The sequence below is a fragment of the Helianthus annuus genome, chromosome 17, assembly GCF_002127325.2.
Source record: "Helianthus annuus cultivar XRQ/B chromosome 17, HanXRQr2.0-SUNRISE, whole genome shotgun sequence".
Lineage (NCBI taxonomy): Eukaryota > Viridiplantae > Streptophyta > Magnoliopsida > Asterales > Asteraceae > Helianthus > Helianthus annuus.
The window spans coordinates 183,197,443-183,215,368 of NC_035449.2; the positions used below are offsets into that span (position 1 = coordinate 183,197,443).

Sequence of the window (17,926 nt, forward strand, 5' to 3'; positions counted from 1 at the left end):
TGCCAACTACGTCACTGTACCCCACACCGGGCCCACCGGTGACACGTGGAGATGGGGGTGTGACATGAAGACTTTCACTGGAAGGTCAAATTGCTTTTCAACCTGTGTCACAAAGTCTTGCAAAATGCCTGCAGTCTCATCTTTTGAGTGTAAAAAGAAAGTCCATGTAAACCTAGAGAAGTCGTCAATAATAACGAAACAATATCTCTTCTTTTTGAGACTCATGACTTGAACTGGGCCAAACAAATCCATGCGCAGCATTTGCAGGCACTGGGTTGTTTTGGACTCTTCAATGGACTTGAAAGAGCTTTTATGTTGTTTTCCTTTTAAACAGGAAACACAATGCTCAGGACAAGAAAATAGTTTTTGTGGTAAGCCTCTTACTAGGCCATTTTTTGAAATTTCAGTGATTGTCTTGAGATTTTTGTGCCCCAGTCTTCTGTGCCAAAGTTCTGTCTCTTTGTTAGAGGCAGCTGAGAACAGACAGGCATCAGTTCTGGGACACTCTTTTGACATATCAACAACATAAACATTGCCACTTCTTTGAGCAACAAGTTTTGTTTTTCCTGATTTTATTATTGCTTCAATCTTTTAAACCATTTCTGGTCCAACAATCCTACAACACTCCTTTGTGAAGAATGACCCATACCCCTTATCACTCATTTGTGAGACACTCAGGAGGTTGAATTTTAGATTGTCTATCAGATTGACATTTTCAAATTTTACATTTCCAGACTGAACTGTACCAGACCCAGAACTTTCCCTTTACTATTATTGCCAAAGGATATATCACCCCCTCCATGGATTTTGAAATCTTTGAGTAGGGCTTTACATCCTGTCATGTGCCTGGAGCCTCCACTATCTACATACCAAAGACTGTCTAAGAATGTAGAAGCTCCCTGCACATGAAGTAAAAGGATTAGTTCATTAAGGTCTCCAAAGCCAATAAGGCTTTGGATGGGGTCTCAACAGTGTCTGGGATGGTGACAGATGTATGGACAGTGGTTAGCTCAGGGGTTTGAACATTTTTGGGAATGTTTTTCTCTAACCACTGTTGGGGGTCTTGGCCAATCACCTGTTAATAACCAAAAGGATGCATGTTCACTTTGGGTTTAGAGGGCTTTTTGTAAACCTCATAAACATGTGGGATCCTTTGGTATGATTGTTGTCTTTTACCTCTCCTGAATTGATTGGCAGGAGGTGCATCAGTCACTTGAACATCCCTTTGAACAGATGTTTGGTTCAGCTGTTTTGTGACAGTTGTTTGGACTGGGACAAACAGTGGTTGTTTCTTGGTGAATTTAACAGATGATGCTGATGAACTTAAGGATGTTTTTGTGTGTACTCCTTTTTTTTCTCATCAAAGTTTTTGAGATACACATATTCCTTAGTTTTGTGGTTATTTTTACCACAGATGGTGCAGCTCTCAGCAGGTACAATGACACTTGTTTTGTTTAGACTATGTGCTTTTAGATGAAAACAATCTTTTGTTAGATGATTCCTTTTTTTCACAAAAATCACAAAACAGGTTTTTAATCTTTTTTCTCTTCTTCCTTTTCTCAGATTCCTTTGCAACAGAGTTTTGAACCACTATTGCGATATCTTTGATAGGAATGATCTTTGGTTTGGAGCTTTTACACCATCAGTGGTTGTGAAATCCATTGGTTTGAAGTTTTCCAGGATATCACACTCATCAGACCATGGGGGTTTAAATTGATATTTCTCAATCTCCTCAAAAGTTGAGGATCCCATAGATCTTTCCAGAGTAATTTTGTTACCAAGTTTGTCAGTTATTTTTACCTCTTGGCCATTTTTTTTGGTTGGTATTATTTCAGTTGAACCAGCTTGTTTTTCAGCAGTGTTTACAAGATCATCATATTTTCTATGTCCTATACCAAATTTGACATTGCTTTCAAGCTGTTTCGCAAGCATAACCTCATACCCTTTACAAGACTCCACCCATCTTTCACAAGTGATCTGGGTAGACTCCAACTCCTTTTTGCAAACTTGGTATTTTTCTACCATAGTTAGGAGTTGAGTTTTGGTTATGCTCTGCTCTTCTTTGAGACTGCTGATCACTTTATCCTTTTCAGCCAATTTGTTTCTGAGTTCTTTTAATGACTTTTCAAATTTGACTTCATCAGACAAGATTTTATCCCTAAGGTTTTCATTTACCTCTTTTAATGTTAGCAAATGCAATAATACATTTGTCTGAACACAGTTTTTCAAGAACTTGAGGTGTTACCTTGGCAGCAGCCATCATGGCACAATTACATTAATGATCACCTTCTTCATCAGCTCTCCCTTCTTCCTCACCTGCTTTCTTCACTTCTTCTTTCTCTTTGTCTTCTTTGGACCAAGGGTCAGACAGTGGTTCAATCAGGGTTTCTGAATTTTCTCCCAGCAGTAGTTCACCAGCAACTGCAGTAACCACTGCTTCAGCAACTTCATCCACTGTTTCAGCACTTAGCTGTTCACCTTCAGTTTCTACCCCTTCTGGTATTGACTCTAATGCCATCAAACAAAAGTTATTATCAAAAGTATCATTAGAGGAATAGAGAGCAAAATTTTCATCACCAAGTTCATCAGGCATGCTGCTCCAATCAACAAAGCCTTGTGTGAAGAAGCTTTGCTGATCTGGTTGAGCCACTGTTGGAGAAGCTTGTTGAGGTGCAACAGGTTGCACCTGTGCGTGAGGAACAGGGGCCTGAACATACTGAATTTGTGGAACAGTGGTTTGAACATAATGCACAGGCACAGGGATTGCAGCATAATGAGGAGTGTTAACATGTGCTGCAGGGGTATATTGGGTATAGTGCACAGTGTTTTGTTGTTGTGGTCTAGGGTTTGAGCTAGGATGAGTAATTATTGGACTAGTGGTTTGACTCTTACATTCCCTAGCAAAATGACCTAGCCTATTATACTTGTAACACTTGTTTGACTTATCCAACCCCACCCTTAAATTCCCATGAAGCCCTGGGAATTTTCTCCCTGTTCTTTTGTAGAATTTGCTTGTTCTAACACTACGCAAAGCCAATTGATGCAAAATGTCCATCTCTTCTAAGTCAGTGGGATCAAAATGTTGCAAATCATTGAGTTCAAAACACAAGTTATCTGACATCTGGTTTTCACTATTTGCACTGAAAGCATAATTTGCAGAGTGAGGATCAGAGTTGTTAAAGCCAGCAATTATGTCAATAAAATGATCAAAACTCTGATCCTTACTGCTGCTACCAGATTCTTCCTGACCAAAAAGAGCTGTGCTGCCAAATGAATAGTCATCTGCAACTTTTCCAGACTCTTACAACCTCCTTTTCTGCTTTATCTCCCTTTCATAGGTCAGGAGTCTACCATGGAGTTGGGTCAGGGTCAGATCCTTGAACTCAGCTGAATTTCTAGTGACAAATGCAATTGTGTCCCATTTTTCAGGTAGTGATCTAAGGAACCTGCTATTTTGAGTTGCATTTGAAAATGTAACTTTAACAAGCCTTAGTTCACTAATGAGACAACTAAAACGTTCAAACTGTTGGGTTAATGATTCACCCTTGATGTGACAAAATGTTTCATACTGTTGATTCAGAATTTCCCTGTTGTTTTTAATAACCTCTTATGTTCCCCCAAATTGTTCCTTCAATGCATCCCACAATTCTTTGCCACTTTTACAATGTAACAGTCCAGCATAGATTTCATTGGGTAATGCAGAAGCTATGATGCTAAATGCTTTGGCATCGAGTTCGAACTTTTGAAAATCAGTTTCAGTATAGTTTTCAGTTGGTTTAGGGACGAACTTCTTTGTATCCTCAGCACTTGGCACCATAGGAACATGGGGACCAAAGACAACAGACCTCCAACACCTAGTATTCTGTTGAGCAAGGATGTGACCCATCCTTCTCTCCCAGATGTTGTATTCATTACGTTTAAGCATAGGTGGTTTGAAAAGAGAACCAATGTTATTCTTATCATCTTGTGATTATGACGTCATCCTGGTTGTTTTACAGGCACTGATTAATCAACTTTAATGGTGATTAAACCTAGCTCTGTTTTTCAACAAAACGAACAAACTATCAGTATCAACAATTGTGAGCTGAACTATTTATGTCAAAATGATTGTTAAATCAAATTTGACTGTCCAAGCTCTAATACCAATTGTTAGGATCTGAGTTTGGTTTTGATTGTGTTTTACGTTTGAATTAAGATGAAAGATGAATGAGTTGTGCAGCGGAATTATAATGGAAACAAACTTTTCACAATCAAACAGAAGAAACGCTTTCAAACATACATTTTCAACAAAGAACCAAATACTTAAATTTATTTCAAACTTTGATTACAATTGCATGTATGCTTTGCAAACTCCCCCTTAGCCCGAGCTCAGTAATTTGTTCGTGCAGAAAGAGAATGGTGAATGAGCTAAACAGACCAGTACAGAGCATTGTTCTATTTATAGGCACGAGCAAACCACTAAAGCATCTAAGCTGACGTCACCATGAAAGTGACATCTAACCTCCTAACAAACTTTAACATCTGACCTATACAAACACTGCTATGCTAACTACTGATATTACAATACATTACATAAAGTAAATAAAACAACTGCTGCATCCTTCCACTGCTGTGAACCCAGCAGTACTTGTCATGATCAGCAGTGCTTGAAACAAGGCAGTAGATTGAGCAGCAAAGCTTTAGTTCTTCATCAGTCTTTGACTTAATTAGCAGTTGTAGATCAGCAGTTTGTATGATTAGTAGATAGGAGGTTAGCAGATGTTGAAACCACTTTCAAGGGAAGAGACTTGCATGCATAACATCTACTTATTCTGGATCCACTGCTCTGATCCAGTTTTGGCTTTAATTATCTGTTCCTTTGGCAGGGTTCAATCCCAACACAATCAATCTAAAAACTTATTTTTGGGACACATTGTGGACAATGTATAATTTAAGTGTGGGGGATGCAAAAACCTTGAATTTTGCAAGTCCTAATAACAAGCCTTACACAAAACTCTATTAGAACCGCTAATCACCCCAAATTTTTTTCAAAAAAAAATCTTCATCTTACTTGTCTTGTTTTAATTTGGGAATAACAAGTTCTAAAACGATTATATTTTTACAAATTTACAATTGATAGCGTCGTGATAAAAAGAACCAACATAAAAAGATGATGAAAGGGCATGACAAATCTAATTAAAATTTGATTATATATACTTGATCACATTATAAACCCATTCCCACAACAAGTGAGTTTTGAGCCTTTATTGTGCATACAAGCATATATCTTTAAACTAAATGCTCATTTTTCGTTTCTTGTGTGAATAGCCGCTTGGTTCTTACTACTCTAGAACTTGCCACGACGATACATTCCCGGTCCTTACCAACTTAAACCCAAGTAAGTAAATGATGGAGGCATTAGGACTAACCCATTTTCCTTTCAACACCATTATTTTTCATTTTTTTTATCACCTACCCAAAATCCCCCTAGTTAGCCCCTTTGAGCCTAAACCCTTTCATTTCTAAACCCACAAAATAAACACCCACCAAAACCTTTTTCTTTCAACCTCTTTATTTTAGTAGAAAGCACGGTTATCTCGTGACGTTTCTTTATCATAAAAAATGAAAGTCTTGCAATAAACAAACAAGTTCCTCAAAGAAACTTTGTTTGAATATGCTTAGTTTGAATAAAAGTCACAAAAATAAAAAGTTTTACGACGAACGACGCGTTTTACGCTTTTACCCCTTTTTACTAACCACTAACCAAAAACCACCTACCCTTAGTCCAAGCCTAACCCTTTCCAAAGTCCTCTTGATATTTACGAAGGTTCATAGCTAAAAAGGAGGAGGGATTGATTGCTTGGCAAGCATATGGTAGAAGTAAGTTCCATGTCGGTCTCGAGTGTTCCACAAAAATACATCTTCGGCCGAGTGTTGAGTGATCTCCCGTGAGGTATGTGAACTTGTATAAAAATGGAATTTTAAAGAGGCATGTTATGCCCAAATAAGTAATTTCTCTTATGAAACGTTCTAAATAAATCATAACGAATAAGATTGTAAATAGAATAAAAATAAAACCCGATAAAGATCTTGGATTCCCGACACTCAAGACAAGCCTAAAACTTCTCCTTTATCTATTCCATTTGGGTGTGTAAGCCACATATCAAAGAGTTTTGCTTGAGGACAAGCAAAGATTCAAGTGTGGGGATATTTGATATGTGCAAAATGCAACATATAAATTACATCAAATGAGGCATAAAACTAACCCTTTTTAGTACTAATGTTGGAAAAAGTGTGTTTTTGTCTTCCTTTTGAATTTACATGAGCAAATGAGCTTAAACGAGCAAAAGGAACAAATATACAGCAAAAACCAACATAAATACAAAGAAAAGGAATGAATGTGACATGCCCGACCCCCCGGCAGCATCCCAAAAGCAAAAACAAAGAAACAGAAGACTGACCACGGGGCCGTGCCCACTGAACACGGGGGTGTGGTCAGCCACCTGCAGAAAAGACAAAGCTGTGGAAGCTTCTACGCCCACCACGGGGGCGTTCCCAGCTCAGCACGGGGCGTGGTCAACACTAAGATACGCAGAATCTTGCAAAATCTTGGTAGTACAGATACGCTTCTGCCCACGGGGCCGTGTCCGCTGAACACGGGCCGTGTGGAGCCCTACGCTGACAAATGCATTTAATGAAGGAAGAGAAAAGGATGGCCACCGGGGGGTGTCCACTGGACACGGGGCCGTGACCGGGCTTCTGTTCAGGCTATAAATAGGGGTGCTTGGCTCACTTTAAAGGCATCCCTTGGCAAACCACTACTCTCCCACTTTGCCACAACTCCACCACCACTACACCACCAACACCCACCACCATCATCCATCATCCACCTTTAGAGTGTGTAGTAGTCTCAGAATCCAGGATTGATCGTAAGAGTTCTTGTCAATCAAAGGCCATGTTTAGCTAAGTCTCTTACATCACTCAGTGAAGACAAGTCTTTTATGTATTACTTTTGATTTTTAATCTTTCGGCAATTTTTATTTGGTTTTGTATTAATGACTTTAATAACTAGTTTCTTATGTTGAAGGTGAATTTTCTTTTTCATTTGTCCATGGTGTCTTGGCATTACTTTACTTTCTATATAAAGTAAAAGATTTACACCATTCATATCTCTACGGTCTATATAGAGGTATGTTGGCAACCTGGTCGGGGGTTAAGGGAATGGTTTAGTAAGGTTCTTGCCTTTTTCCGTGTATAGATCCTGCAAGGATCTGGGTCAAGCTTACTAGGACCTCCTTCAATACCCACTGGTATTGGATGGCGGGGGTGTGAATGGCTTGACCCCCTCATATGTAAACTACAATTAATACATTAAACCAGCTACTTGGGATTGTATCCCTGCTGACTCAAACCACTTAGCCGAGGGTAACGTCACCACCAAAAGAGGGGCCTACCACTTTTCGCATTAATAACTTAATTAATTATCTTTCAATATTCCGACCCTTTGGAATTGTATCCTTGCTGACTCAAACCACTGGGTTGAGGGTAACGCCACCTTCAAAAGAGGGGCCTACTACTATAACTAAGATAATATCTTAAAAAGTCCGAAAGTGTGAAAATCATCCAAGGATACTTAAAAGGCGAGTCAGATCCAAGTGATTCATCTTGTCTATCTGTTTTTATTTTATTTTTATTTCTACATTTTTAGTTTTATTTTCATGTTTAAAACCTTTTCTCAAAAAATTAGATTTATTAGACGTTGACGATAAACCGGTATTAAAAGCTCTTGTGTCCTTGGACGACCTTGGTATCTTACCAACGCTATACTACGCTCACAATGGGTGCACTTGCCCAAGTGTGTGTTTAGTGTTAGTAGAATATCGTGTTTTATAAATTTAAAACTTGACTAATGTGTAAAATAGGCTTAAAATATCAATAAAAATATATCGCACTTGACACGCATTAAGTTTTTGGCGCCGTTGCCGGGGACACAAGGATTTTAAGAAAGTTAGGAATTAACAGCCTAATCATTTTTACTTATTTTCTCTATATTTTTAGGATTTTTCTTAATTCTCCAGACTTCTGCACGGGCCGTGCCTGGTCGGACACGGGGCCGTGCCCAGCAACCTTACTGGCAGTCTTTCTTTCCTGAGTTACAGAACAGTGACCACGGGGCCGTGGTGGTGCACCATGGGCCCGTGCTGAACTCCCCAGTTACTGTGATCTAGAAAACAATCACTGCAACCACGACCACGGGCCGTGGTCAGCGACCACGGGGCCGTGGTGAAACTTCTGACCAACGTTCTTTTTGTTTTTGTCGTAGGACTTGGAACCCAGGCGCAGCACCTGAACTTACTACGCAGTGCATGAGCTCCAGTTCCAATAAAGACATAAAAGAACCTGTAGACGAACCCGAACACTTTCTAAGAAAGAGACTAAAGGCTAAAAATCAAGAGAAAGCTTCGGGGGACCAACCTCCAATGGCGGATCAACGTACCCTTATGGATTACCTACGGCACACGGTATGTAATCTCGGAGCCGCTATCAATGCACCGAATGTCGATGCCAACAACTTCGAACTTCGACCGCATTTGATTCAAATGCTCCAAAATTCCGCAACCTTCCATGGCTTAGCTGATGAAGATCCCCATCTACATGTTACCAACTTTTTGGAAATATGTACTACTTTCCGGATCAACGGAGCATCAAACGACGCCATCCGCCTCCGAATGTTCCCATTCTCACTAAAAGACCGAGCCAAGGCTTGGCTTAACACCCTCTCAAGTGGTTCGGTAAACACTTAGGATGAACTTTCCCAAAAGTTTCTATATAAGTATTTCCCGCCCTCTAAAACCGCTAAATTAATGACTGAAATCAATACATACTCACAAGAGAACGGGGAATCCTTATATGAAACTTGGGAAAGATTCAAGGAGCTATTGAGGAAATGTCCTCATCATGGTCTCATAGTGTGGCAACAAGTATCCACTTTCTATAATGGTTTGTTGCCACACACAAGACAAACACTCGACTCTAGCTCCGGGGGACTCCTAGGTAATCGTTGCCCAAATGAAATTTATAATCAAATTGAGGAAATTGCATAAAACAATTTTCAATGGCACACACCCCGAGGCACACAATCTATTGCCCCGGGTGCCCACAAAGTTAGAAATGGAGAAAACGGCCTCGGTTATGGCTTGCGAAGGGTGTGGTGGGCCACATGAAAATTGGAGTTGTATGAAAGAAATGAATAATCAAACAGAAATGGTAAACTACATTGATAATAGACCTAGGCCGTCGGGTCCCCCAACGGGCACCAACAACCAAGGATGGCGTAACCACCCTAACCTTGGTTGGAGGGAACCCGGCAATAGTAGTAAGCAACAAAACCAAAACCAACAAACAAACTTTCAACAACAACCAAGAAATGAGTCACAAAATTTCTCTCAACGACAAGGGGGACGAGAGAGGCTTGAAGACACTGTTTCACGCCTCATCTCCAAAACCGAAAAAAAGAACTCGGATCGATTCCTAGAAATGGAATCAAACTTTAGAAATCAATAAGCTAGTATACAAAACATTGAAAAAAACTAAGTCAACTAGCCCAAAATTTCTTCGAGAGACCACAAGGCGCACTACCTAGCAATACCGAAACCAACCCAAAGGCGCAAGTACATCTCATAACACTAAGAAACCGGACCGTAGGTCCCGAGGAGGCCCCACTACCCCCATCCGAAAAAAGTCCACCCAGTCAAACCACGACCTCACCTCCAACCCATAAGGAAACAACGCCTCCGCCAAATCCCGAACATACCAAGAACCCTTCGGTGCCCTACCCCGGTCGGTTACTTCGCCAAAAGACCGACGAGCAATTTACAAAATTCATAAACTTACTAAAACAATTGCATATCAATCTTCCATTTGTGGAAGTCCTCACTCAAATGCCAAAATATTAAAAATTTATGAGAGACTTCCTCACTCACAAAAGGAAGATTGAATCGTTGCAATTAGTCAATTTAAGTGAAGAATGCTCCGCCGTGCTACTCAACAAACTCCCACAAAAGAAAATCGACCCCGGAAGCTTCACCATCCCTTGTTCCATTGGGGGATCTCCTGTACACAAGGCACTAGCCGACCTTGAGGCTAGCATCAATCTCATGCCCGCATCAATGTTTGACCGACTCGAACTAGGTAAAACAAGCCCCACAATGATGAGCATACAACTAGCCGATAGGTCTATCAAATACCCACAAGGGTATTTTCTTTGGTAAAAGTCGGAGACTTTGTCTTCCCAGCCGACTTTGTCATACTCGACATGGAGGAAGACACCGAATTACCGCTCATTCTAGGAAGACCATTCCTTGCCACCGCTCACGTAATGGTGGATATGAGTGATGGGAAACTAACATTGAGAGTCGTGGACAAAGAGATGAAATTCGGGGTTGGGAAAAGAGTAGAAGACGACCCGGTCAACTACATGGATGTCATAGACTCAAGCTTGGATGACGCTCTCCGACGGTGCAACACGGGATGCGAGACATCCCGCTCGGGTAACATATGACTGACTTAGGGTCTAGCCAAGGACCCTTATAAATATGGTTCACCACGGAGGCATTCCGTGGAGCTATCCATAGTTGTTAGTTTAGTATAACTTTTATATTTTCTAGTTTAGCTTTACTTTTCAGGAATAAAACACACTAAAAAAGATGGATGTTACCAAAGGAACGTTAAAACCACACCCCATGCACAAAAACAGAGCCTCCCGGCAATTTTCCAGCATTACAGCAACTTCAGCACGGGGCCGTGCTCAGCCCAACACGCCCTGTGCCCAAGGTTCTGCAGAAATTTGCCCAGTTCAGGTAACCGGACACGGGGCCGTGCTCACTGAACACGCCCCGTGCCCAGTCTTCTGTTAAAATATGGTACTGGCAATCTGACCACGGGGTCGTGCCCGGACCAACACCGGGCTGTGGCCAGACGCCCAGTAACATAAAATTTTGTTTTTCACACATTTTTACAAATTCAATCAACCTAAAAACTTATTTTTGGGACACATTCTGGACAATGTATAATTTAAGTGTGGGAGGATGCTAAAATCTTGAATTTTGCAAGTCCTAATAACAAGTTATGAATGTGTTTTTAATCTAAAAGCTTTAAAAAAGAAAAATAAATAAGAATTATATCTAATAGTTCAAACCTAATTACTTTTTGCATCATTGACATTAGAGTATTAATATGCAAAGAAAATAAATTAAAACTTAATGTAGGGTTAAACGAGTTGTTTTCGTGTCAACCCACGAAAACTCATATTGAGTCCGCGTACGCTAACCCATTAAAATATGTGTTATGTTCTGGTTATGTGTCTAACATGGTTTCAGGTTGATGTCAAATGTTCATGTTTTTGTTTGGTTTAACCTTGTGACAACCCTCACATTTACAGGTATCCATACAATTAATTAATATTTAATTTGTGCTTAATGACTATGCTTGATTACAACTGCGATTAAACTGCTTTCTGTTTTCTGCTACGTACATACATATGCATCACATTTTATATTGTCACTCTATTATTTACACACAAACATCATTGACAAACTTGATGCACAAAGAACAGTTAGCACAGTGAACGGATAACCCATAAAACATGCTGACAATGCCAGCACCTAGACAGACAATGTTTTTGAGGCCAGTATGAGCCAGAGATAGAATACTACACTAGTAGGGAGTGTAGGGAGGTGAGGACCATAAAACTGCGTCACTAGGTGATAGTTATAGTGCCCGGGAGTGCCTAAAACACACTTTAAACGCAGAATTCTGCACTAAATAAACAAAATTCAGCATTTGACAATGCTAGTAAAGTGCAAAAACTTGGCAAAATAGTCCTAGATACTTTCCAAAGTGTTGGGAATTTAATGTGTCACTAAAAGTAACATAAAAGACACTTTATGGATTAATTTAGCACTTTAACGGAACAACACCCAACCGAACAACCGGACTTTACCCGGAACACAAAAATATTGCCAAACACATTGTTTTTACTTTTCTGAGCTAGTTAGGGTCCCCGAACACCCTAACACACTATATAAATAACAACACACCTTAACACACTAACTTAACCTTTAAAATCTAACTAGTTTGTAACTTTATCATTAAAACCCAACCCCATACCCCCCCCCTATTGGGCGACGGTCACATATGGGTGACCCACCCATTGAATTCTTTCAATATTATATTAGGGGATGTTGGGTAATTAGAGGCATAAGATACAATGGTTAAAGGTGTAACTTGGTTTATAAATAAGCACAAGGGATATGCCTTCTCATTTCACAAAGATCAAACAAGCTCATCTCTCTCCTTCCTTCTCCTCTTGGATCGGCCGAAACCACACCACCACTATACCACCATCTTCAAGTTCCTTTCAAGCAATCCATACATACCCAAAGGAGATAGAGATCCTACAAGTAAGCTTGGTGTGTTCGGAAGCTCAAGGACCGCTCTCGTTTACTTTTATCCATCACATTTACACACTTGAACTCCCCTAGCCTTGTGCTAGTAGTAAATGCCTTAGATCTTCATATTCTTCATATTTTTGGTGGTTAATAGTGAAAAGAATGGTGAAATATTAAGAACTCTAAAGAACATAATCAAAGTCTTGAAGTATAAACTAACTAAAGATGAAATATGGTTAAAATAGTGATGAAATCATGTTCTTGTGTTGTTATGTTTGTTGATTGGTGTTTGTTAGATAAAATGATATGGTTCATCACATGGACTTGCTAGAGCATGTTTAAAGACATGAACTAGCAAGATGTGAAAGTTAGAAATGTTGTGGATGATGAAATCATCCACACATAAGCTATGAACTTGATTACATACATGTTTTCTTGAAAAATAAAGATCAAAATGGGTTGTAAACTTGTAGATCTAAAGATTTATGAGTGGTTTTTCGAAGGAACCAAGTGAAAAATATTAGTTTTGATAACACTTGGATCTTACATAAAATAATCGCATTTTTAGTGGATAAACAAGTGTAGGAACACTTGTGTAAAAAGAAAATTTCACAAAGAAATATTTTTAGAAAATATGACTAGAAGTTGTAAATGTTCAAATCCTTCAAAAATAAAGTTTTTAAGAAACTAATCACATTTTTAAAGGTAACAAGACTTACTAATTATGCTAGTAAGTTACTACTTGTTTTTATAAACTTTCATGTTCATAAGTTTATGATTTATGCTTATTTTTGTCAAGTTTGGTAATTAGAAATTGTATATTGTTGATTGAAATTTGTTTGAATGATTTTACAAAAGAAAATGATATGCTAGTAAGCATGGACGCCTCCATTTACAAAGGAAACTCTGGCGAAATTTTTCTAGAATTTCAACACTTAGAAAATATTTTTCTAACAAGTGTTTACAAATATAATTTTTTACCTTGTTTTCAAAATAAACTTCGCCATGATTTTTCTTACAAAAATACTAAGTGCCGGATGTTGATTTCGTAAATAAAATTTGATAAATATATATGTAGAATATATAATTTATACCTAAACGCTTGTGTGATTATATGATTATTTTGTGAACTAGTTATATTAATTTTTAGGATAAAATAATATAACTACTTTATGCCATAAAATTTCGACTCCAAAATAATACCAAAATTCTTACAAAATAAATATTTGAGTCACGCATTTATTTTTACAACGCGAACGTTAAAATATAACTTATGTATATTTCGAAAAAATACTCTTATACGTATATTTTTGATAAAGTATTATTTTGGGAAAATTTATGAAGTAAAATATAATATTTTTGGGAAAAATATGTATATTTTGTAATTAAGATGTTTTAGGCAAATGATTTAAATATATTTTTCTAAGTGGGACTTAAAATATATTTTTCGGAATTGTAAAGTGTACATGTATAAATACCCCCATCCTTGGGAAAGAAATACACATATGAAATAATTAAGAAGTGTGAACTCGAAATAGTTGCCTAACTATTTTTCCTAAAAACATTAAACCCTAAGCCAAGGCACGGCCCGTTCGTCTAATAGACATTAGTACGTGTAGGTCGTCGCGTAGCAGACCGAGGTGGGATTGACGACTATTTCAGGATACGCACTTCTATGAGTTCATGTCCCCCTTTTCTACTTACTGTTTTCAGTTTTATACTTCGGGGGTGAAATACATGCGACAAATATTACAAACATTTATTTACATGGTATGGTTAGCGTAGGAAGGGTTTATACTACTAGATCATGTGAGGGGTGGGTACAACACTTGAGGCCATTAATCCTCGTTGTAGGACTGAGGGACACAAGAGTGATAGATCTATTTGGGTGTAGCGAGCCCACACCCGTGAGGCCGGGGCGGCCCATAGAGGTGACTGTGTCTTACGGCCGAAGCCCGGTAACAAATTTGCTAGGTTTGAGTTTCCCTGCACCTTCTCACACATACCAGTGGCTTTGCAACCCATTGGTGATCTCTTTTTCCTTATTGCTACATACCAGGGACTTTTATACATACTTTAACGGTTTATACATACTCACTTTTACATGAACTCGCTCAACTTTTTGTTGATTTTTCAAACTACATGTATTTCAAGAAATTAGTGGATCTGGCAATCACGTCAAGTTGCGTAGGAATAATGATGTCATCCGGGTTTAGGAAGTGTGACCTTTGCCTGGACGGGTTACAAGTCTTAAACAGTTAAATCGTGTTTTTTTTGTCAAGTCTTTCATCGTATCGTATGAACATGTTTTTAATTTATGTCATGGTTGTATTTTGTTTTATGTGTCGACTTTCAAAAACAATGTTGTTGTGGTAATTTTTAAACTTGATGAATGGATGCCTATCATGTGTTTTATTTTCATATAGCATTGTTGTGATAGTGCTATGGTATTAAGAAGTCACACCAAATAAAACCACGCTTCCGCAAAAGCCAGGGTGTGACAGCTTGGTATCAGAGCATCGATCATAGCGAACTCGGATTCCTTCTCGAGTCTAGACTATGATCACTAGGGCTCTCACGAAAACATTTTTACATTGCATACACTAAAATGTCCAGATCCAGGATACAAAACATTTTTACAAATAAAAGGCACAAATACACTTTTTCAAAAATTATATTTGAGTCTTAGAGACTGAGGGAGTTCAGCCTTATAGGCTGGGAAGGTTCAGTCTTAGAGGCTGGGGAGGTTCAGTCTTAGAGGCTGAGGGAGGTTCAGTCTTAGAGACTGAAGGGTTCAATCTTAGAGATTGGGGAGGTTTAGTCTTAGAGACTGGGAGGATGGTCTTAGAGACCAGGGAGTTAGTCTGAGAGGCTAGGAAGTTCAGTCTGAGAGGCTGGGAGGGTAGTCTAAGGAGACTAGGAGAATTACTTGTTTGCTTTATTATGACTCACATGTTTATTTGATACCATGTTGATATTTGTGCATGTGTGTGGTTGTGTTACAGACACCATGGTTTCTTCTTCAGACACAGGAGTATCAGACACACTAGACCCCATGGCAGTTGTGTCAGATGACGAGATACCATCAGAGGGAGACGTATACACCTTGGACACTACGAGTACAGATGACGACGATTTTCAGCCCTTCGCGCTGCCAGACATCGGAGTTGAGATCCAGCCTGCTGATGGCATTCCTGCTGGGGATTTACCTCTTGCGGTAATCCCTGCTCCCATTCCGCTTGCTGCTTTCCCCGTGGTGGATGCGCCACTCGATGTCGTATCTGATGACAACATTGATCTGTTCGAGGAGGCTCCGCCTGAGGACGACTATGAGGGCGGGGCCCCGATTGATGCCGACGTTATCCTTCCTATTGCTGAGGCCCCTGTAGAGGAGCTTCCTGTTGCTTCACCTGTCCCGGACTCGTTGGAGTCTGTGGCATCTGCGTCTTTGCACGACCATAATGTGCAGCATCACCCTTCTGACGCCGACCTCGACATGGCGATGTCAGGTGCACCCGGTCCATCACACGAGTTCGAGTTTGACCATGAGGTCGATGATAATTTTGATCAAGTCTTTCCCCCTGATTTCAATCCTGACCATGATATCGAGTTTATTCATATGGACCAGCCCTTAGAGGCGCCCGTAGCTCCCATTGATCCGTTATTTGACATCCCTGCAGATTTTGATATGGATCTTGTTAACCCCGAGCCCGTCATGGCCCCAGAGCCTGTTGTTGACCATGACCCCGTTCTTGATGATGCCCCAGCTGTTGCGCCGCCTGATATGGGTGCACCGACCATTGCACCTCTTGTTGATGATATACCCATTGCTGACCTTCCCGTCATTGCTCCACCATTGGTGGATGATCCTGTTGTCGATATACCATTACTTGATCCCGTGCCGGCATTGCCTGACCGTGCACCTTTCGCCGCACGCATAGATCCTCGTTATGCTGACACCCGCAATGGGTGGATCGAGGATGATGACGATTACCCACCGTTTGTGCTACCTGTCACTCCCCCAGTAGCACCTGTTTCTGCACCCACTGATATTCCATTGTTTCCCCCACACACCACTGACGTTCATCGCACTGATCTTCCCATTACGTTCCACCAGGACATACCGCCACCTCGTCCTGGAGAGGGGTCATCGAGGCAGCCGCCTGTTTCTGTTCCACCCGTGCTATCATCATCTTTTCCATTCATGCCCCAGTTTCCTCATGTTGCACCACCTACTGCACCATCTTTCGTACCATCGAGCGAGCCATTTTTATGGACAACGCCTCCTGTTATGCCATTGTCTGATCCGTACCACCCATTTCACGTGGGGTACACCACGGAGGATATACTTGCGTCGCTGCAGCTACAGCAGGACGCGCTGAGCCATCGTATTCAGGAGTTGGAGAGAGCTCCACGTCCGCCTTGTCACTGTCAGACACCCTTTGCAGCACCACACACTCCACGTCTGTTCTCCCCTGATTCAGATGTTCGTTTCTTGATATCTGAGCAGCAGATTGCATATTTGTTGCGCGTCTGTCGTGCCTTAGAGGAGGACTAGTTGCACATGCGTCGCTAGCTTTTCTCTCGTTTCCCTCCTCCTCCTCCGCCATCAGCATAGGCATTTTGGTTTGATGCAGGTAGGCTTTTGGTGAGAAGACCGCGATTGTGCCGACTATACAGCATCTTGAAGACGACATTTTGATGTCATGACCTTTGATATTTAGTTTTTGGTTGTTGTAGATGACTAGATAGTTCAGACAAGGGCGATGTGGCCCTTAGTCACTTTTGATATACGATACAGATATAAAACTTGTAAACATTGTATTGTGGTCTTGATTTTATGATAGGTCAATCACAGTATTCTCATTATATGCGTTGTTGGACTTTTTGTTTTATACTATAACATGGGATGTTATGTGATTGAGGAATGTTATTACGTACGCATACTATTTACTTACTATGACCTGACCGACATGATCATCTTCTAGAAGATGCCTCCACGACGTGATCCGCGCATGCCCACTACTGAGGCAGAACTCCAAGGAATAATCGCCGCGGCTATAGCCCAGTATGCAGCTTCTCATGCCGAAACAAACGGAAATGTCTCAAACAACAACGGCAATAACAATCCACCCAATGGTAATGTTAAGTCGTTTGAAGATATACTACGATACATTTGGATATTTATAGCACGTCTGCTAATACCATTTGTAAATGCTAACGTATGTGCAGGGTGCACCTACAAGCAATTCCTCGACTGCAAGCCCGTAAATTTCGACGACACAGGAGGTGCTGTTGCGTTTGTTAGGTGGGCTGAAAAGACAGACTTTGTCCTAAGGATGAGCAAATGTGCTCCTGAGCAACAAGTGACCTACATCTCAGGGCTGTTTCTGGATGGAGCCCTATCATGGTGGAATCTGCAAGTGCAAACTTTAGGTGAAGCTGCTGCTTATGCGTTATCATGGAATGAGCTGAAGGAGCTCATGAGAAGGAAGTAT

General features: G+C 40.3%; 1 protein-coding gene and 1 non-coding gene across 2 annotated transcripts; one reads left to right on the plus strand and one right to left on the minus strand.

Moving 5' to 3' along the window:
* Positions 1-8,837: 8,837 nt before the first annotated feature.
* LOC118489373 lies at positions 8,838-8,944 on the minus strand. Its single transcript, XR_004887392.1, has one exon. It is a non-coding gene; the product is annotated as a small nucleolar RNA R71 (small nucleolar RNA).
* A 1,350-nt stretch (positions 8,945-10,294) lies between these two features.
* On the plus strand, positions 10,295-17,180 carry LOC110925334 (magnetosome-associated protein MamJ-like). Its single transcript, XM_022169289.1, has 3 exons — positions 10,295-10,529; positions 15,434-16,608; positions 17,169-17,180. The coding sequence occupies exons 1-3, from the start codon at positions 10,295-10,297 to the stop codon at positions 17,178-17,180; spliced, it is 1,422 nt and encodes a 473-aa protein (XP_022024981.1).
* The last annotated feature ends 746 nt before the right edge of the window (positions 17,181-17,926 follow it).

What these genes read in the sequence shown, in the direction of transcription:
- LOC110925334 (XM_022169289.1), top strand. Translation starts at nt 10,295, where the DNA reads ATGGAGGAAGACACCGAATTACCGCTCATTCTAGGAAGACCATTCCTT. An exon ending in ATGCGAGACATCCCGCTCGG is followed by an intron (nt 10,530 to 15,433) that starts GTAACATATGAC and finishes GTTGTGTTACAG; the next exon opens with ACACCATGGTTTCTTCTTCA.